Source organism: Callorhinus ursinus, unplaced genomic scaffold (assembly GCF_003265705.2).
Source record: "Callorhinus ursinus isolate GAN/ISIS: 27379988/994484 unplaced genomic scaffold, GSC_fseal_2.0 scaffold1, whole genome shotgun sequence".
Classification (NCBI taxonomy): Eukaryota; Metazoa; Chordata; class Mammalia; order Carnivora; family Otariidae; genus Callorhinus; species Callorhinus ursinus.
In genome coordinates, this window is record NW_027397063.1 from 147,020,248 (window position 1) to 147,042,722 (window position 22,475).

Sequence of the window (22,475 nt, forward strand, 5' to 3'; positions counted from 1 at the left end):
CATTTGCAACGACGTGGATGGAACTGGAGGGTGTTATGCTGAGTGAAATAAGTCAATCAGAGAAAGACATGTATCATATGACCTCACTGATATGAGGAATTCTTAATCTCAGGAAACAAACTGAGGGTTGCTGGAGTGGGGGCAGGGTGGGAGGGATGGGGTGGCTGGGTGATAGACATTGGGGAGGGTATGTGCTATGGTGAGCGCTGTGAATTGTGCAAGACCGCTGAATCACAGATTTGTACTTCTGAAACAAATAATGCAAGGTATGTTAAGAAAAAAGAAAAAGAAGAAGATAGCAGGAGGGGAAGAATAAAGGGGAGTAAGTCAGAGGGGAAGATGAACCATGAGAGAGGATGGACTCTGAAAAACAAACTGGGGCTTCTAGAGGTGAGGAGGGTAGGGGGATGGGTTAGCCTGGTGATGGGTATTAAAGAGGGCACGTTCTGCGTGGAGCACTGGGTGTTATGCACAAACAATGAATCATGGAACACTACCTCAAAAACTAATGATGTAATATATGACGATTAACATAACAATAAAAAAAAGTCAAAAACCTTCCTAGGAGCCCAACACATCCTCTGATGCTGGGACGTGGTACCAGATGAATAGCTGGTTGTGGGTTTCTTCCTAATCAAGCTTTTAAATTAAATTCTCAGAGTTTAATCAGACCTTTCAATTAGGTAAAGAGATTTCTATGAGAAGAGATTCTTTTCCTGAAACAACAGTAACAATAACAAATACTGAATACTTAATCTTGCCAGGCACTGTAGTAAGCATGCCATGTGTATTTATTCATTTAATCCTCATAATAATTGTAGGTACTAAACTCATTCAAAGACAGAGAGTTTATCAATGGTGGAGCCAGGATTTGAACCCAGAGCCATTTCTTAACTACTGTGTCATACTGCCTAGTTGAGCTCACCTTTTCTTGTAAATAATTTTAATATTTTACCTAAGGATTTTGTTGATATACCTCCCCAAAATACATCAAAGTCTTTAAGTATAAAGTTGAAATTAATTCTTGAATAATTCCAACTGTATATTCACTGGGAAAACAACAAGCATGCGTGACTATATTTATTCATTAAACATTTCACAAGCAATCGCTTAATCACTTGAAAACAAAGAGTAAAAGTGACTCAGTGGACACTTCTCATTTGTTAAATATTTACTGCACGCCTGTCCTTGCCAGTACTTTAGGAGGCTCGGTCTGGTGGAAAAAGTGCATCAGTGTCCTACAGTTTTAGTAAATGCTAACAGTAACTTGCAGGAAGGGCTCTGGGATGTCCAAGTGTGAAATGGGATGACAGGGAAGGTACAAGGGAAGGGCTATTGTGAAGACTCTGATATTCAACCCAGGCATTTCTTCTGTAAGCCACGGAGATTCACGTTAAGGATCTTTCTCACGTTAAGAGGAGAAATATGATCAGAATTTTGTTTTGGAATAACCACTCCAGAAGTAGAGAGCATGGAGCAAATCACAGAAAGCATAAAGCCAGGAGGCTGAGAAGGACCTAGTCACCCTGGTGGCTGTGAAAGTCTAGGTGAGGACTGGGGAAGGTACATTTTAAATGAGGAAACTGTATGATGTATGAATTATATCTATAAAGTTGTTTTTTAAAAAAGTCTAGATGGGGGGCGCCTGGTGGCTCAGTTGTTTAAGCGTCTGCCTTCGGCTCAGGTCATGATCCCAGGGTCCTGGGATCAAGGCCTGCTTCTCTCTCTCCCTCTGCTATTCCCCCTGCTTGCGCTCATTCTCTCTGTCAAACAAATAAAATTTTAAAAGTTAAAAAAAAAAAAGTCTAGACGGGAAATGGTGAAAGCCTGAACTCAAGCCACACCAATGGTCAAAGGGAGGAGAGACTCAACAGATACTCCAAGTCAGAATCAGCAAGACTTGGTGAGATGATGGGTGGGAAGGAGGGCTCGACTGAGGTGTGGGAGCGAGAAGATCGGAAAGAGAAGAAAAATGGAGTCCTGTCACAGCATGGAGACATGAGATGGAGACTAACATATAATCGAGAAACTGCAGCACAAACAAAACCAATTCAGTGTTACATGGGGGGAACAGAGCTGGGAGAGAGGTATCTATGCGATGAGCTGCTAAAATATTAACCCAGTAACAATGGTGTCATTGTTCACTGTTTCCACTTTTTCACTTCCTCCTCCACATCAGACCTGGCGTCCATCACTTCTGCTGTACATTACCAACACCCTCATTTTACATCGGAGCAAACCACGGCACACAGGACGAAGAGGAAGAGCTGAGGTGCTAATTCATCTACCTCTGGCCTCTGACACCCCAAGCTACTTCCATGCTGCTACACCACCCACTTCACAAATAATGATGACAGTGACAATAAAGAGAAGGACAGCTTCACTCTGCCACTGCCAAGCCAGTTAGAAGTACAGTTCTCAGCTCTGAGCCTCTGCCAAATGCCCAGCTCTGTGTATGGAATTTCACATGCACAATCGTGTCTATATCTTGTCCCTTAAGAGTGCTAACAAGACCTGCATTTATCAAGCATCTGCACAAGGCCAGACCCATGTGATTAGGTCTCACACTTGTCATTTCTAGTCCTCAGAGCATCCCTGCATGAGCAGCTGCCCTGGTCTCAATCTGCAGTCAAGGAAACGGGCCTACAAGATGAAGGGACCGGCCCAGGGCCATGGTGCACTAAGGGGCAGGAGAGGGATAGAATCTCCACACTCTGAAGTACCCATATGTATTCATACACATAAATGTAAATATAAATCAACAGAGAGAGGGAGTAAAAGAGAGAGAGAGCATTCATGGCGGCAAAAGTTTCAAAATGAGTGAATCCTAATAAATACAGGAATTATCTGTATTATGCTTGCAGCTTTAAGTCTGAAACCATTTTTTAAAGATAGAAAAATAAGGGCATCTGGGTGGATCATTGGTTAAGCACCCAACTCTTGATTTCAGCTCATGTCATGATCTCAGGGTCCTGAGATGGAGCCCCACATTGGGCTCCCCGCTCAGGGTGGAGCCTGCTTCAGATTCTCTCTCTCTCTCCCTCTGCCCCTACCCCGCTCCTGCTCTATCTTTCTCTAAATAAATAAGTAAATAAGTAAATAAGTAAATAAATAAATAATAGAAAATAAACCCTGTGAGTCAGGGCATAAAAGAACCCAAAGGGCTCTATCCATTCTCAAATGACACCTTAGTCATTACAAGCAGATGAGAATCAATTCTGTTTCTAAGCAGCTCTAGGAAAAAAAAAATCACATAATTTCCTTTTTTTTTTTTTAAAGTAATTGCAATTAAGCGATATTTTTAAAAACTACCAATTAAACATGCATGGTGCAAATTGGCTTCGTGGGCACCAGGACCTGAACAGTAGAAATGCAGTATAACTTCTGGGGTGAATAGTTAATTCGCTTTCACCTGAGGAAAAAAGTAGCATTTAGTAGGCGAACTGTTCGCATTCAGAATGTATGACTGATGCATCTTACCAAGTTTAGAATTAAAAGAGAATTGTGAATGCATTTTTTTTTTTTAGATTTTATTTATTTATTTGAGAGAGAGAAAGAGAGAGTGAGCCAGCAAGCATACAAGCAAGAGCAGGGGCAGAGGGAGAGGGAGAAATAGACTTCCTGCTGAACAGGGAGCCCAATGCGGGGCTTGATTCCAGGGCTCTGGGAACATGACCTTAGCCGAAGGCAGCCGCTTAACCAACTGAGCCACCCAGACACCCCTGTGAATGCATTTAATTCTAAAATAAATGATTACCAAACATGTGATATTTAGATATTTAGAGATTTTAGGTCATTTCTATTTTTTTTTAAAGATTTTATTTATTCATTTGAGACACAGAGACACAGAGAGAGAGAGAGAGAGAGAGAGAGATAGCCTGAGCAGTGGAAGAGGCAGGAGCAGACTCCCCGCCGAGTCAGAAGCCCGCTGTGGGGCTCGATCCCAGGACCCCGGGACCATGACCCGAGCCGAAGGCAGACGCTTAACCATCTGAGCCACCCAGGCGCCCCTAGGTCATTTCTATTTTTTAGGAATTGGAGTTCTTGTGTGATTCCTCATTTAAAGTAGTGATCCTTTGCAAAAAACAAACAGTAGTGATCCTTTGTTTGAAATTACATCCAAGAAATAAATTAAATTTGCCTCAAAAGTGAGGGTAATGATTATTATTTAAAAGAACTTATTTGGATGTTGATTTAATCTTGTGGGCTGAGCTATAACACAGCCATTACCTGGCTATTTTTAACCTAGAAAATGGAATTTTCACATGGTTTCATACATTGGCAGGCTATTCTTTTGATCAGCCCATAAAAAATTTTTGTAACATTTTACCAATAAAAGTAGTGTTTAAGTGTCCCTAGTTTTTAAAGTAAACACTAGATGGCAGTAAATACACAAAAGTTGTGACATGTGACCTGGTGCTTACCAGCATACAGTACTGACCATTTTTGCCTTTAACTGAATTTTATGCTGCACTATGTCAAGCTTTAAAAAAAAAAAACAAAAAACTGAAGAATCAAAAATTAAATGAAAATTAAAGTTTCCTGGCTTGAAAAGTTTGAACCAGAAAAACTTCATCCACAATTTAAATTGTGAGAATACTCTCAACACCAGCTTTATAAGACTATTATATTTTCTAAGTCTCTTGTTTTGTTAACAAATTCTAATCACATAAATATATTTTAGATGTTACTTAATTTGGAGAAAATAACTAAAATAAGATCTCTTAAAATTGCTGTTTCCATCAAGATGCTAAAAATTTACACAAGAATTTACTTTATTTACGGCTTATTTATTAGGTTTTGAATTAGTGAAATTTCTACTCTTTTAGGGGCCATGAATGAATATATGCTGTTAATTTAATGTCCTACAGGCAAAACATTTTTTAAAACTCAATACTTAATACTGATACTTTACCTGGATTCTGGGAAAAAACACAAAATTAAATATAATTTTAAGATTTTACTTCCTTGTTTGAAAACACAACTACAGATTAAAAGGAAAAATCTTACACACAGAAACATGTTAATTTGACCCATGGATGGTTTTAGTGAACCTTCTATAACATTCTGAATTAGAATTTCAGGGTGACTTTACCAACTTGTATTGTAATAAACCAAAAAAAGCATACGTTCTAATTTCTATTAAACTTTCTACTTTTTGGATTCATTACAAGACCAGATGGCATTCAGCTCAGGTCTCAGCAACACTAAAATAAAACTAGCTAACTTACTAATTTTTTGGTTACTTCTAACACTTTCTCTGAGCTAGATTTTGTTCTAACACACAAAATTTTCAATTTAGAAAACAAAGCTGGGGTCCTTGCAATAGGAAGAAAGTAATAAAATAAAAACAAATAAATCTTCAAATATACTACTGTGGTAGAAAAGGAAGACTTATTTTAATACCAATCTGTGCCAATATAAACCGAGCTTGGTTTTTTTAAAAACCCAAGGGTTTTTAAAAAATCAGTAAGTAGCTTCAGTTACTACAAGCACATTAAAACAAACATACACCCGAATAGCCAAAACAATCTTTTACAGCCTTGAAAAAGAACAAAGTTGGGAGCCTCACTCTTCCTAATCTGAAAACTTACTACACAGCTACAGTAATAAAAGCAGTGAGGTAACTGGCATAAAGACAGGTGTATACTTACGACCAAATTCACCAAGTTGTACCGCTTTCTCTATGTTGATCACACATCAGTAAAGTGGTTTAAAAAAATACAGATATAGAGACCAATGGAACTGAATACAGAGTCCAGAAATAAGCCCTCACATATACAGTCAAATGATTTTCAACAAGGGTGCCAATACCATTCACTGGGGAAAGGAGAGTCTTTTCAACATGATGCTGGGAACACTGGGTATCCACATGCAAAAGAAGGAATATGGACACTTATATACAAAAATTAACTTAAAATGTATCAAAGACCTAAACTTAAGGCCTAAAACTATAAAACTCCTGGAAGAAAACATAGCGCAAAAGCTTCATGACATTAGATTTGGCAATGATTTCTTGGATATGACACCAAAAGCACAGGCAAAAAGGAAAAAGTAGAACAACTGGACTTCTGTGCATCAACAGGTAGTATCAACAGAGTAAAGCAGTAACCCACAGAATGAGAGAAAGTATCTACAAGTCATACATCTAATAAGGAATTGATATCCAGAATATATAAAAAACCCCTAAAAATCAACAACCAAAAAACAGCACAATTCAAAAATAGGCAAAGAACTTGAACAGATATCCAAAAAAGATACACAAATGGCCAAAAAGCACATGAAAAATGCTCAACATCACTGGTTATCATGGAAAACAAAACTATAATGAGATACTACTTTATACCCATTAGGGTAACTATTATTTAAAAAAAAAAACAAACAGAAAATAATAAGTGTTGACAAGGATGGAGAAATGGGAACACTTGTGCACTGCTGATGGGAATGTAAAACGGTGTAGCTACTATGGAAAATGGTATGGTATTTTCTCAAAAAATTCAACATAGAATTACCATACAATCCAGAAATTCTGTTTCTGGCTATATACTCAAAAGAAGTTAAACAGAGACTCAAAACAGATTATCTGTATACCCATGTTCACAGCAGCTTTATTCACAATAGCCAAATGCAGAAGCAACCCGAATGTCCATTGACTGATGAATGGATAAATAAAATGTGGTATATACATACAATGGAATACCATTTGGTCTTAAAAAGGAAGGAAAATTTGACACATGCTATAACACTGATGAGCCTTAAAGACCTTACGCTAAGGGAAATAACCTAGACACAAAAGGACAAATACTGGGTGATTCCGTTATATGAGATTCCTAGTGTAATCAAATTCATAGGAACAAAAGCAGAATGGTGGTTACCAGGGGCTGGAGAATGGGGGAGGGTAGTTAGTGTTTAACAGATAATAGTTAATGTCTTGAATAGTTAATGTCTTGAAGTGTACACTTAAAAGTGGTTGAGGGTAAATTTCATATTATGTGTTTTTTACCACAGTTAAAAATTTTTAAAGAGGTTACAATGGTAAATTTATGTTATGTTTACTTTATCACAATAAAAAAAATGAAAGGAGCAGTATACCTTTAGTTATCACCTCTTCACACCTCCTCATCCTTTGACTTAACTCTGGGTGATCTCAATATTAGTAATGATCTCTATATTAATAAATACTGATAACATTCTAATGAGTTATCTTGTTAAAAAAAAAAAAACAATACACACCAAAGAGATCACTTTTATCTTATAAGGATTTAATCTTGGTAACCAAAAGAAATACTTCTTGCCCAGAGGTGTAAGTCTAGCTGGTAATGAAACAGCCTAAAACATTGCTGGTATTCTGGCCTATGTGGATTAATTTTTTTTTTTAAAGATTTTATTTATTTGACAGAGAGAGACACAGCGACAGAGGGAACACAAGCAGGGGGTGTGGGAGAGGGAGAAGCAAGCTTCCCGCGGAGCAGAGAGCCCGATGCGGGGCTCGAACCCAGGACCCCAGGATCATGACCTGAGCTGAAGGCAGACGCTTAACAGACTGAGCCACCCAGGTGCCCCGTGGATTATTTTTAAGCTGAAAACTTTCTTCTACGTCATGACTGACTCTAAATCAGCCTGTGGCTGTGCTTTTGTCTCCCACCTTCAGGTTGCCAGGTAACCTTAACTTAGGAGTAGATTACACTCAGAATTCAGAGTGAGAAGTCTCTACTAGCAGGGAAGAAAATGCCTTTTAAACTGCTCTGGGAAATCAGGATTAATTCACATCCAAGCTTTCCCAAAATATGCCATAAGGAGGCCTCAGACTTCACCAAAGGAAGAAGATAAAGACAGCAAAGGGCCTCCTGTCTTTGGATGCTATTCATGATTCCCCTCCTCCATGTTACCACAGATCATTCACTTGGCATGCCATTTCTACCTCCTAGTTGCATCTCTAGTAGAAGTATTTAACCATGTCTGTTTATGGGGATGTGCATACGTGTGTGTGTGTGTGTGTATGTGTGTGTAAAATGTGCACATATTCTCAGCTACATTAAGAAGCAGAGTTCTTGAGGACAAAAATAAAAAGACAGTTTGTCTTTCCTTAGCACCAGATTCAGTGTCATATACATAGAAGTTCTCAATACTGAGTATAATTTAATTAAGGAATAAAAAAAATGAGCACTTGCCACTTTGTGTTCTATAAGTAGAACTTAGAAAATGTTATACACAAATATAGTCATATAATACTGAATATAAATTTATCAAAAAAGAACAATATCCATTTTTTCCTTTTTAAATAAAAAAAGAAATGCCCATTTCCCTAACAGCTTAATTTATTAATTCCACATTTGTGTCAACACTGAAATGCCTACCTACCATGTTTTAGTTACTATTCCAGCTTACTAGCAGTTTGATTTACTGGATAGGAAAGTCGACATCATCCCTGCTGTTCTGAAGCTGACAGTGCACAGGAGAAACAGACGTTACATAAATACGCCTACCAGTAAATGCAAGGCAATTAAGTGGGATAATCACCATGAGGAAAGCCAATCAAGGCTTCCTGAGAGACAAACAAGAGATCCAGCAGAGATGGAGGAATCAGAAAAGTCTGGGAGCCCTGTGACATCTGAGCTGAGACCTAAGGAATTAAAGTGTGCTATCTAGGCCCAAAGAAAGGACTTTGTAAGTGCAAAGTTCCTAAGCTAAAAAGGAGAAAAAAAAAAAAAAGGAATAAAAAAGTGAGGACTTCTACTTCTGGGAAGATGGAACAGAAGTACTTGCCACTACTCCTCCTGCTAAGTACAACTAAAAGCCATGGACATTATACATAAAATAAACATAAGAAAACTCTGAAGGGTAGAAAGAAGAAAGCAGACTCACCAGGGACCCCAGGACCCTAAGGAGCACATGGTGATGAGTTCCCAGGGATTCCTCTTTACCTGTATGTACCAAACTAAGGGCTGAGGAGGCAGAACCAGAAATGCCAATGGGCACAGACAAAAAACAAGCAAGAAAGCCTGCTCTCTAGCCAAAGGGCCAGCACAGGGGCAGCCAAGCAAGACCAAACTTTGAGACACTCTAACCAAACACCACAGAAATACTGTGGCCCCACCCCACGCAGCCAGCAAACCCCTGGAGGAGTGCCACCTGCAACAACACTCCCATAGGCCAGGCAATCTCCCAAATCAAGTGAGAAGAGCCAGGCCCTGGATATCTGATGTTAAGGCATCGCCAAGTACAAAAGAAAGCAGTAGCAATGGGAATATACAGAACACTGGACTGGCCAGAAATCTAGAGAAAGTGAAGGCAAAATCAAGAGGTGGGCAGTGAACACACCGAGCACAGGCTCACAGCAGAGCTCTGCTCAATTTGGGGGAAGGGATGGTTTTCAGGTTTTCCATTTCCTTGCGTCTCAAGACATACTCCTCTTGCTCTGGGTCCCACTTTACCAGGAAATCTTCTAAGAAACCAACTGTTACAGTCATTGGGAAAGATCTCCTTATGGTAAATTAATTGCCTGGCATTCTGGTCAGTCCTTTATGAGTCTCATTAGTTTTAAGTGTAAGTCAGTCCCTAAAGCCTAATTAACTCTGAATGTATTGGCAAAGTAAGGGCCATATCCTATATCAAGAAGGTATGCTATGAGCCTGGGCAGCTGGCCATCCCCTGTCTAAGATACCTGCTTTGATCTCTCACACAGGTGAGAAATCAGCCTTGCAAACAACTCTCCAAAATCCTATTCAACTCTCAAAATTCAAAACAGACCTACTTTTCTCTGCTAGAGCCATTCCCTTTCCCTCCTACTCACTGCTGTCTAAAATCCTTCTCCAAACGCATATTCTGCATATAGCATCTACCATGAACACAGATTCCTATTAAATACGCAGGAAGAGTAAATACAGCAAAGCACAATCTCTTCCTTCAGCCACTACTGGAAATGTACAAGTCCAGTTTCATTTCTAGTCAGCCCTCGGGCCTGAGGCCTTAGGACCGCTCTATAATCCTGCTAAATTCTGCTTTAATAACTTTCCACAACTGTTCTATTTTTTAAATATCTAAAAATGAAAGGTCAGAATCTTCCTGACAATAATAATCACTAGCAATAAAAAAATTCCTGCAAATTCTTCCCTTTCCAGTTGGTCAGTACTGAATTTTCAAAATGTCACAGTAAGCTACATTCAGAAACATGATAAAATGAAAACCTAAAAAGTACACAAACAGCCTACTTGTACTTTGTATGTGAAATTATGAGTCTTCCTGTTATACATTACATTTGGTGTTTTAGTTTCACAATGAATTCCACACCTGTTGCTAATGAGACTTAAACTGTTAATCAAAAAGCATTTCTTGGGGTTTATTTGCTTAATAAGAAAGTAGAAATGACAGATGCCTAGAAGAGACTAAAAAAATATTAAATCTACAGAAATCTATTTCAAATAGGATTTATCTACTCAGCATTAGACAGGTCAGTAGAACGGCTGGAAAGGCCACTTTCCCATCCGCACCATGGTGATTTTTTCATACCTGGGCAACAACTGGGAATGCACAGCCTCAAACCTCAGGTCTTTCCATTACCTGAACCAGGAAATGCATGTCGCCAAATTGCTAGTCATTGACAGTCGGGGACATCACTGCTTTAGGTTATCTCTGCTTTAACAGAGACATCTGATGTGGAGACTATTTAAAATAGGTTTAAATTTTCACTTACCTCCACTGCTACTACAATCAAAATGAGGTCCAATTTTGACTCTGGGAAGAGGGCGTTCACTTGTGGTGACATTCCAATGAGAGCACAGTTGGTGACCACAGATACGACACTCATTGTTTCAAAAGCCAACTAAAAGTGGGAAAAAATGTGAAATTAAAAACCACAATGACCTCTTCCATATTTCCTCATCCTTTTTTTGTATTATCCAAAATCAAAGGAAAAGCCTTTCCCTTGTTCTAAATATTCCAAGTACATTTTAAGCTTTTTCTCTATAATGCTGTGATTTTCTTTAGCTTAAAAAAAGCCACACTGTTACAAGGCATTTTAGATACTTTTGGCTTGAATAGCCAAAGCAGTATGTTCTACCTTCCCAACTGGAGGTGGCCAGGGACCTGAGAATTTGGAATACATCCTAGAGGAGTACGCTGTTAAGGTTACTCTACTCATATCTATAGGGAATCTAAAATGGGGCCACCAGAAAAAATGTTTCACTATGATTTCAAATAGAATTTATTTTGTGACTGCCCTACTTTGACACATCACACACCACATCTGGTTCAGCTATACCTGAGGCACCGTAACAGTGATCCTTTTCTAGTGGCATTTATTTGTGAGACTTTAGAAAAATACAGATGCCCCGCTGAGCTACTTAACAAACTGATCCAAGGTCCCATGAGGAGTCTCATGGAGCACAGTACTGAGAACTGACTGTGGAAATGTTGTGACCACTGCTTGGTAGCTCTTTCATTCCTTTAATGTGTAACACTTGACCACTACTTAATAACCACTGGGAGTGGGAGATACAGGCTTCCAGTTACAGAATGAAGATGTCATGGGGATGAAAGGCACAGTGTAGGGAATACAGTCAATGGTAACAGCATTGTATGGGGACAGATGGTAGCTAACTTGTGGGGAGCACAGCATAACATACAGACTTATCCAATCACTATGTTGCACACCTGAAACAAATGTAACACTATATGTCAACTGCATTTTAATTTAAAAAAATCAGAAAAATGTCCCACTAATTCTAAGGAATACAATTACTTTTAGAAATTAAAATTAAAAAAATTTTTTAAAGATTTTATTTATTTATTTGTCAGAGAGAGAGAGAGAGCACAAGCAGTGGGAGAGGCAGGCGGAAGGAGAAGCAGGCTCCCCACTAAGCAAGAAGCCCAGTGAGGGACTCCATCCCAGGACCCCAGGATCATGACCTGAGTCGAAGGCAGACACTTAACCAACTGAGCCACGCAGGAGCCCCAGAAATTAAAATTTTAAAAGAAGCAAAACGAAACATGATTAGATCCAAACTGAATAAATTTCTTGTCTCGTGGAGAATTTCTGCTATCTTTTATTTTAGGAACCCTTTGTGTAATCTAATTATTTTTCCATAGTTGTCTTTACAAAAAACCTACTCTGGACTTTGTTTACCTTCTTTTTAAGTAACTTAAATTTTTTATTTATTCATTTTTTAATAATTATATTCACATAGCTCAGAACCGAAACACTCTAAGTGAAGAGTCTCCTTGCCCTCATGTACCCCTTCCCCCCTTCTCACCAGTTCCTGTTCTCCCTACAAAATGATCACTATTATTATATTTCTTTTGTACCTTTCCACATACTTTATATACAAATATAAGCAAACTTGAATGTATATACCCTTTCTTACCCTTAATGTCCGGTGCCTTGCTTTTGTCACTTAAAATGTCCTGAAGAATATTCTACATCAGAACTCAAAGAATTCCCTCATTCTTTGTCACAACTGCTTAAATATTTTATTGCATAGATGTATCAGAATTTATTTTACTATTTCCTTATTGGTGGGCATTAGTTGCTATTACAAACAATGCTCCAATTAGTTTTCATGTAAATACATCATTTAACAAGTGTGGAATTAGGATAAATTCCTAAACATGGATTACCTGAGTCAAAGGTACCATGCATTCATAATTTTGATAAATATGCCAAGCTGCACTCCACAGGGTTGACCAGTTCACCCTCCTATCAGCAGCATATAAGAGTGCCTGTCTTCCTGCACTCTTAATACATTTATCATAAAACGTGTTTTTCAAATACAGCTATACTGAGTTATAATTTGTGTAATAAACTGCATCCATTGAAGGTATACACTTCATCAAGTTTTGACAGATGTATTTACCTGTGAAATCACTACCACAAACAAAATACAGAATATCTCCATTTCCCCCAAAAGATTCCTCATGATCCTTTGTAATCCATCCTTCTCTTCACACCTGGCCCCAAACAAACACTGATTTGCTTTTTGTCACTATAAATTAGTTTGTATACTCTAGAATGTCATATAATTGAAATCATATACGTATGATTCACATATTTTTTTGGTGAAGTACTCCTTCAAATCATTGTCCATGTTTTTATCGGCTGAAATGTCTTATTGAGTTATAAGAATTCCTAATCTGAATACAAGTCCTCTGGAAGACATCTGTATTATGAATATTTTCTCCCATTCTGTGTCCTGTTTTGTCTTCTTTGAACTTTAGAAGAGCAAACTTTTCCCCCCTATCTGGAGACCTAGTTATCTCAATGATATTAATGGACAATTGTTTCCCCTACTGAACTGAGATTTCACCTATACTGTATAATGCATTTCTGGACTTTTCATTCTGTTCCACTGGTGTGACTGTCTACTAATGCTCCAGTACCACACTACTTTAATAACTGAACTTATATAATAAGTATTAACATGTGGTAAATGTCCCTTTTCTTCTTTAGAGTTGTCTTGCTATTCTATTTCACTTACTTTTCCCTGAGAACTTGACAATAAAAAACTTTAGCTGGGATAGTGCCACATTTGTGAATTAATTTGTAGATTAATTAATTTGTAAATTTGTAAATTAAAGGAGAACTGATATATTACAAATACTGAGTCTTCCTTTATCAGTTAGCTATTACTACATAACCAACAACCCCAAACTCTGTGGCTTCAAACAGCCATTTATTTAACTCTGATTCTGTGGGTGGACAATCTAGGATATGCTCATCCCAGCAATTCTGGTCTCAGCTGACTTTGACTGGATTTGCTCATACACCTGAGGTCAGCTAGAGACCTCACTGGTAAACTGGAGACATTATTGGCCTTATTATGCTACTTAGAACCTCTAGTACTATGTTCAATCTAGTGACAGTGGGTTTCCTTGCATTGTTCCTAATCTTAGAAGGAAAGCATTCAGTCTTTCACCAATAAGTATGATGTTAGCTTTAGGTTTTTAAAAGAAAATAGGTGTTCCTTATCAGGTTGAAGAAATACCCCCATTTCTATTTTTCTGAGAGTTTTCAAAAATGAATGCTGGATTCTGTCAAATGCTTTAAATATACTGATTGATATAACCATGCAGACTATGAATATAGATTACACTGATTAATTTTCTAATATTGAACCAGGCTGGCATCCCTGAACTAAATCCTACTTGTCATGGTCTATACTTCTTTATATAGATTGCTGAATTATATTTGCTAATAGTTTATTAAGATGTTTTGTATATTTATTCACAAGGGATATTGGTTTGTTGTTTTCCTTTTTCGTACTCTGGTTTTCTATCACACTGATACCAGCTTCATAAAATGAATAGGGAAATATGCCCTCCTCCTCTGTTTCTGGAAGAAATTGTGTAAAATCGGTATTAATTCTTCTTTAAATGTTAGAATTTGCCAGTGAAATCATTTGGGCCATGGCATTTCTTTTTTGGAAATTTGTAATTACAAATTCAATTTCCTTACAGTTATGGAGCTACTCAAATGATCTATTTCATACTGGGCGAGTCATGGTAGTTTGTGTTTTGGAGGAATTGGTCCATTTTATCCAAGTTGTCAAATTTATATGTGTGGTGTTGCTCATAACATTACCTTTTATACTTCTGATATCTGAAGGGTCTATAGTGATACCTGTTGTTTCATTTTTATAATGGTTGTCTCTTCTTTCTCATTTTAGTCCTGCTAGAGGTTTATCAACTACACTGATCTTTCCAAAGAATCAACTCTTTATTTCATTAATCTTCTCTATTATTTTTCTGTTTTTCATTTCATCAATTTGTACTCTTATTTTTAGTTTCTTCTTTCTGCTTCTTTTGGGTTTCTTTTGTTCTTTGTTTCCAGTTTCCTGAGTAGGTGTTTAGATTACTGTTTCAAACATTTTCTTCTTTTCCAATATATGCATTTAGTGCTACAAATTTCCCTGTCACCACTGCTTTAGCTGTGTCTCACCAACTTTGATATGCTGCTGTCTTTTTGTTTTCAATGTCTTTTGAGTCCACTTGACACTTCTTTGACCCATGATTAAGAAATGTCATTTAGTCTTCAAGTGTTTAGAGATTGTCCTGTTATCTTTACATTATTGATCAGTTTGATTCCACTTCAGAGAACATACTATATATGATTTCAATTTTTAAAGTTTGTTTCCCCAGGATGGATGTTCTGTAAGCACTTGAATGTGTACTCTACTATTGTTGAGCAGACTGCTCTGTAACACGGATTAGATTCTGTTATCTGATGATGGTGGTGGTGTTGAGTTCTTCTATACCCTTGATGACTTTCTCTCTCTTGTTCTGTCAACTGTTGAGAGAGGAATGTTGAAGTCTCCAACTATCATAGTGGATTTATCTATTTCTCCTTTTAGTTCTATAAATTTTGGGTTCACATATTTTAAAACTTTGTTGTTCAGGGCATACACATTAAGATTGCTATGTCTTCTTGGTAATTTTACCCTTGTATCATCGTAAAATATTTCTCTCTAGTAATTTTCTTTGCTCGGAAGTCTATTTTATTATTAACATATTAACATATTAATTAGTATATTATTAATTATAATTATATATCATAATATATTAATATAACATTAATATAACCACTCTTGCTTTCTTCTAATATTTCCACACATGTTTTTTTTCTCCTTTTACCTTTACCCTGCTTATACCATTATGTTTGAACTCAATTTCTTACAGACAGCATATAGTTGGGTTATGTGTTTTAATCCACTCTACCACTATCTGTCTTTAACTGGTACCTTTAGACCTTTTACAGTTAATATAATTATTGATATTGATATTGACTTTAGTCTGCCATTTCTTTGTTTTCTATATTTTCATTTCTGTGTTTTATTTTTCATGCCTTACTGTGGGTTATTTGAACATCTTTTAGAACTATATTTTGATTTATCTGTTTCTGAGTGTATCTTTTATATAGCTTTTTAGTGGTTGCTCTAGGTATTATATTATATACACATATGATTATATATATATGCTTTATATATGTAATATATATTACATTCATTACACATTGTGTGTCTGTGTAGATCTTCCCTGACTTAGGAGGAGTTATGTCCCAAAAAACCCCCTGTAAGTTAAAAATATAAGACAAAAATGCATTTAATATACCTAACTTACTGAATTATCATAGCTTAGACTAGCTCACCTTAAACATGCTCAGAACACTTAGATTAGCCTGTGGCTCAGCAAAATCAACACAAAGCCTGTTTTATAATAAAGTGTTGAATATCTCATGTGATCTGTTGAACATTGTATTGAAAGTAAAAAACAGAAAGGTTGTGTGGATATAGACGGTTCTAAGTGTATGGACTGTTTACCCTTGGACTATGTGGCTAACTGGGAGCTGCAGCTTGCTGCCCAGCATCAGGAGAGAGGATTATACTGCATACCACTGGCTTGGGAAAAGATCTAAATTCAAAATTTGAGGTATGGCTTCTACTGAATATGTATTGCTTTCACACCGTTGTAAAGTCAAAAAATCGTAATTTGAAACATTGTAAGTTGGGGACAGTCTATTTATATATATTGTCTACTTGTGTCATCATTTATTAGAGTGATGTACAGAAACCTCACCACCCCTTACCATTCTGTATAGTATTTTCTTAATATTTTCTCTACATATATTTAGAATCATTAGATAGTATTATAATTTCTATTTCAATTGTCAAATATAACTTTAAAGACTCAAGACTGGGAAAGTCTAATATGTTTACTTGTATTTTTGCTTACTGTGGTTTTTCTTCCTACTGTTCCTAGGTCAGTTCTTTTATCATTTCCTTAAGTTTAAAGAACTTCTTTTAGCTATTCTTTTAGGACAGGTTTTCTGGCAACAAATTCTCTTAGTTTTCCTTTATCTGAGAGCGTTTTGATTTTCCCTTCATCCCCAAAGGATATTTTCTCTGAACAGGATTCTGTATTAACAGTACTTTTCTTTAAGCATTTGAACAATACTATGCCACTTTCCTCTGGCCTCCATGGTTTCTGGTGAGAAATTGGCTGTCATTCTAATTGTCTTCGCCTATAAGTAGATAGCATGTCATTTCTCTCTTGGAGCTTTCAAGTTTTTCTTTGTCTTTAGTTTTCCTATGTTTAATTACAATGTGTTTGGCATGGACTTTCTGGGGCTTATTCTGTTTTCAATTCACTCAGTTTCTTCAATCTGTAGTTTTAGTTCTCTTGCCAAATCAAAAGTTTTGGCCATTATTACTTCAATATTTTTTAGCCCCTCCTTTCTTCTTTCCTTCTGGGACACCGACAGCAGGAACATTAGATCTTTTGTTATAGTCACGCAGGTCTCAGAGGTTGTATTTACTTTGTCAATCTATTTTTTTCTCTGCTATTCAGACTGAATCATTTCTATTGCTCTATTTTCCAGTTTCTGCTCTTCCTCTACTCCTTCCATTCTACTACTGCTACTGCACTCATACACTGAGTTTTTTACTTATATTTTCCACTCCTAAAATATCTGCCTCTCTTTTATATCTTCTATTTCTTTGCTGAGATATTCTATTTTTCCATCTGTTTTAGGTGTATTCATTTTATCAAGCTTGCTTTAAAATCTTTGTCTGATATTTCTAACATCTGTCACCTTGATGGTGGCATCTACTGACTGCGTCACCTTTTTTTTTTCCCCTTTGGTATCATCCTGGTTCTTGGTATGATGATTTTTTAATAGAAGCCTGGACATTTCGGGTGTTATAAGATTCTATTTTTTATTTAAAACTTTTGTTTTAGTTGGTTCCTCTAACACCACTCCAGCAGGGAAAGAAGGGACAACATCTTGTTAGGTTGCCCATTTCGACACCACTGACCCCCAAGGTGGGGGATGGGATCCTAATTATTGCTGGACAGGGATCAGAGTTCTGGCTTCCTGCTAACCCCCACATTGAAACCTCTTGCTTGGAGGGGTACAAATGCCTCATGTGCATTCCCATGCGGCCTCTGCTATGCTGAGTGGTGGAGAAAGGTCTGACTCTCCATTACGCTTTATCTGAGATCATCCCAGCAGAAACTGGAAAAGGGAACCTCATTACTGCTGGGTGAGTGTGGAAGTCCAGGCTCCTCACATGATCTGCACTGACATTGCAGTGGGATAGCCTCATTATCACCCAGTGGGTGGAATCCCAGCTGGATACTTTACTAGAAAACTATCAGAATTTTACATCTCAATGGGGTCATAGAAATTATAATTTACCTCCCCCACCCCATCCCTAATTTTATTTTTATTTATTTTTTTAAAGATTTTATTCATTTATTCATGAGAGACAGAGGGAGAGAGAGAGGGAGAGAGAGAGAGAAGCAGAGGGAGAAGCAGGCTCCCAAGGAGCAGGGAGCCCGATGCGGGACTCGATCCCAGGAACCCGGGACCATGACCTGAGCTGAAGGCAGACACTTAACCATCTGAGCCACCCAGGCACCCCCATCCCTAATTTTAAAAACAAGGAAAGCAAGGTCCAGAAAAAGTTAATAACTGTCTGAAGTCACACAGCTAGTTTGTGGGAAAAAAAAAAAGGATAACATCCAGTTTTCCCAAATCTCTCCTTATCACTTTTATTTTTAATCATAAGGGCCCATTTTGCTATTTTTTTCCAAAGGAATAATTTTTTCTCATATAATTACCTGCCATACACCAATATTGGCTGAAGGTTCTGAGAATGGCCGTTTGAGGACTCTGCACATTTTTAAGGCATCTGAATTAACTTCAGTGAAGTTATTCAACACAGCAAAGGCAGCTGCTAATGGGTAAACGCAGGAGAAAAGGCTCACGTAACCAAACTGAAGGAATAATTCCAAGTAATCATCAAAGGTGCCCTGAAAATGTAAACCACGAGAAGAAAACAGGCATTGTTTTAATATAATTTAATAGGAACAACATCTTGCAATACTACCCAAGGCACTGGCCTCCAACCAAAAAAAAATCTCAGAATTCCTCCCAACTTCTTCTTCTCAACAACAGAATTTACATAAATTCAAAAGCAATTTTATATTTTAAGTCCCTGAAAGAATGAAAAAATGATTTAGCTACTCATTTCATTGTGCCAAATCACTGAATTATTACATAATAACAGCAAAGCTAAAGATGTTTGTTCTTGATCAACTGAAAAGAAATGATTCAACATCACTATTAGAAATCTTACATGACTGCCCCCTCACACCATGGGTACCCCAGGACCCCATTAAAAAACTGAAGGTGGTAATGATGTGGGAAACAAAGGCAAAAGAAAAATTATTAAATTTCCTCACTATTTACAGCTCATTGACAAGTCCTTGCAACAGGCAGAGTGACCTTCCTCTAGGAACTCAGCTGCCTCCATGTTAATATTTTGCAAAGGGCAAAAGGCAAAGTTAGACACAACCCCCATGATGCTGTAAGTCTACTTTAACATAAAAATTCCTTTGGAAACTTCCTTTATCTCAAATCCCCCCATCTCCACCAAGATACATGTTGGCAATCATCCTCCAAGCATATACATCTGAAGGGTCTCATGACCGAGGGTTTACTAAATAATAATAAATGACCTTTTCCCAACAATAGCTCGCCCCCTCAGGATCCTGGAAACCTTGTTTCCAAAATACCTGGGAGGCTTATGCCATCCCTAACCCCCTCCCAACTTGAAAGTACATAATGGGTCACTCCTCATGACCCCAGGAGCCGCTCTTTCTGCCCACGGGTCCTGTCCCCATGCTTTAATAAAACCACCTTTTTGCACCAAAGACATCTCAAGAATTCTTTCTTGGTCATTGGCTTAGAACCCTGTCTTTCCTTTATCAGTGATGCCAGTGAAAATGGCAGAGTAAGGACCTCCAGAAGTTTGCCCCTCCATGAAAATGGAGAAAAATGGCAAAATGTATCAGAACCAAATTTTCGGGTACTCTGGAAGTTAACCAAAGGCTTGTAGCAATTCTGGCTGCATACAGTCATGACAAACATCTCAATCTTCTGGCATTTTAACTTACTCTAGTCTCATCTCCTGCTCTCCAGCTCTGCAGCAACCTTGAAAAAAAAAACCCCCAAAACAGCATGCACTCCCAGGACCAGAGGGAGCAGAGTGGGGCTGGAGATCTTTGAAAGCCTCATTCCCAAAGGGAAACCATTATCCGACCTGGTTAGTGGTACCTTAGAAGAGCCTCCACTCGAAAGGCTCATCTTTATTCAATTTCATTGAGTCTCTTTCAGTGCTAAAGCCTTGTTATGGTATGTTAGCTGAATTTTTAAACATCAGTCTGCCTGAGGTAACAGGTAGCAGCTGGGGCAAACAAGAGACTAGCTAGGGAGCTCAAAGGGCAAGCTGAGGAATGAGACAACCCACAGGGGGTTTGAAAAGCTCCAACATTTTTCTGGAAATCTAAAAGGACAGGCACATGCATAGGATCATGCATAATCTCAGAAGAGATCTGAGAAGGCTCTAAGATCTCACCTCTGCATAAGCAGAAAGTGAATGCTAAGGCAGAATTTTAAACTTCCTGGTTTAGTGTTGAAGGCATGCCCCACCACAAAAACAGAGACCTAACAGACATCTGATGAAGGATAGAAGCAAAAAAATGTTCACCTTTAGCCCAGTAAGCTGACCTATGGCCTGCATAATTTTGATAAGGATCAAATTAAGTGCTGGTTGCTACATTCTTAAAGCGTCTCATGTCTGCCTGTATATCTCACTGATAGTTAATACTGAACTGAATGATAAGCACTAGAGAAATCTCGCAAAAGTAGTGTTACAAGTAGAAATTTGAAGAAACATTCATGATCTAATACTCCCTACATGTCCCCCCGCCTTGAGCATTAAGCATATAACCACCAGATTCATAAAGCAAAAGTGTAAATCTTTCTGCCTGAAGGTCCTGTCCCTATGGACAGAAAGCACCTTTTTGAACCAAAAATGTCTCAAGAATTCTTTCTTGACTGTTCACTTGCAGCCCCACATCAACATTTACATAACACGGAACCCAACAACAGAATACTCATTCTTCTCCAGTGCACATGAAACATTCTTCAGGTTAGATAAGATGTTAGATCATAAGACGATTCTCAACAAATCTAAAAGACTTAAAAAATCATACAAAATATCTTCTCTGACCACAATGGAATGAAAGTGGAAATCAATAACAGAAGGAAATTTGGGAAATTCACATATTTTATGGATATTAAGCAACATACTCCTAAGAAACCAGAGTCAAAGAAGAAATCACAAGAAAAATTAGAGAATACCTTGAGATGAATGAAAATTAAGATACAATATATCAAAACTTATAGGATGCTGTGAAAACAGTGCTCAGAGGGAAGTTCATGGGTATAAATGCCTTCGTTTAAAAAAAAAAAAGGCAGATCTCAAAACAACTAAAATTTTCACCTTAAGAATCTAGTAAAAGAATAGTAAACTAAATCTAAAGCAAGCAAAAAGAAATAAAACACAACAAAGTTTTATAGATATATATGATAATTTATATAATATACATTTTATTTTTTTAAGATTGTATTTATTTGTCAGAGAGAGAGAGTGAGAGAGAGAGAGCACAAACAGGGGGAGTGTCAGGCAGAGGGAGGAGCAGGCTCCTCACTGAACAAGGAGCCCGATGTGGGGCTCGATCCCAGGACCCTGGGATCATGACCTGAGCCTAAGGCAGATGCTTAATCAACTGAGCCACCCAGGCATCCCTAAATATGTATTTTTATATAATTATATATAGTCATCTCAATAGATACAGGAAAAAAAACAAAATCTGATACCCTTTCATGATAAAAACACTCAACAAATGAGTAATAGTAGAGAATTTCCTCAAACTGATAAATAGCATCTATGAATCACCATGGCTAACATCATACTTAATGGTGAAAAATTGAAAGCTTCCCACCTAAGATCAGGCACAAAACAAGAATGTCCGCTCTTAACTCTTCAGTACTGTCCTTCGGGTTCTAACCAGAACAATAAGGCAAAGAAAGAAAGAAAGAAGAGCCATCCAGAACAAGACAAGAATGTCTGCTCTTAACTCTTCTATTCAACACTGTCCTTCGGGTTCTAACCAGAACAATACGGCAATGAAAGAAATAAGAGCCATCCAGAACAAGAAAAGAAGTAAAACTATTTCTATTTGCAGAGGACATAATATTATATATAAAAAACCCCTAAAGAAACCCCCCCCAAGAGACTATCAGGTCTAATAATAAGCAATCTAATGATAAACTTCAGTAAGGTTGCAGGATATAAGATGAACATACAAAAATCAATGGTATTTCTATAAACCAGCAATGAACAATCTCAAAATGAAATTTAAAAATTCATTTACAATAGTATCAAAAAGAATAAAACAGTAATAGATTTAACAGAATGTAATATTTGTACACTGAAAACCACAAAGCATTGCTGAAAGAAATTAAGGACCTAAATAAATGGAAAGATATTCCATGTTTACAAATTAGAAAAAATGGAAATACTCCCCAAATTGATGTATAGATTCAATGCAATCCCAATCAAACTTCCAACTAC

The 22,475-nt window shown here is 37.5% G+C and overlaps 1 protein-coding gene across 2 annotated transcripts in view; it reads right to left on the minus strand.

The window, feature by feature from the left end:
• Positions 1-22,475, minus strand: part of ANO10 (anoctamin 10) — a 210,048-nt gene that overhangs the window by 142,300 nt on the left and 45,273 nt on the right. For both annotated transcript variants that reach the window (XM_073902670.1, XM_025884954.2), the window contains exons 10-11: positions 18,613-18,804; positions 10,694-10,822 (exon numbers count right to left, since the gene is read on the minus strand). In XM_073902670.1, coding sequence (XP_073758771.1) covers positions 10,694-10,822; positions 18,613-18,804 — 321 coding nt within the window. The remainder of the gene's footprint in view (positions 1-10,693; positions 10,823-18,612; positions 18,805-22,475) is intronic.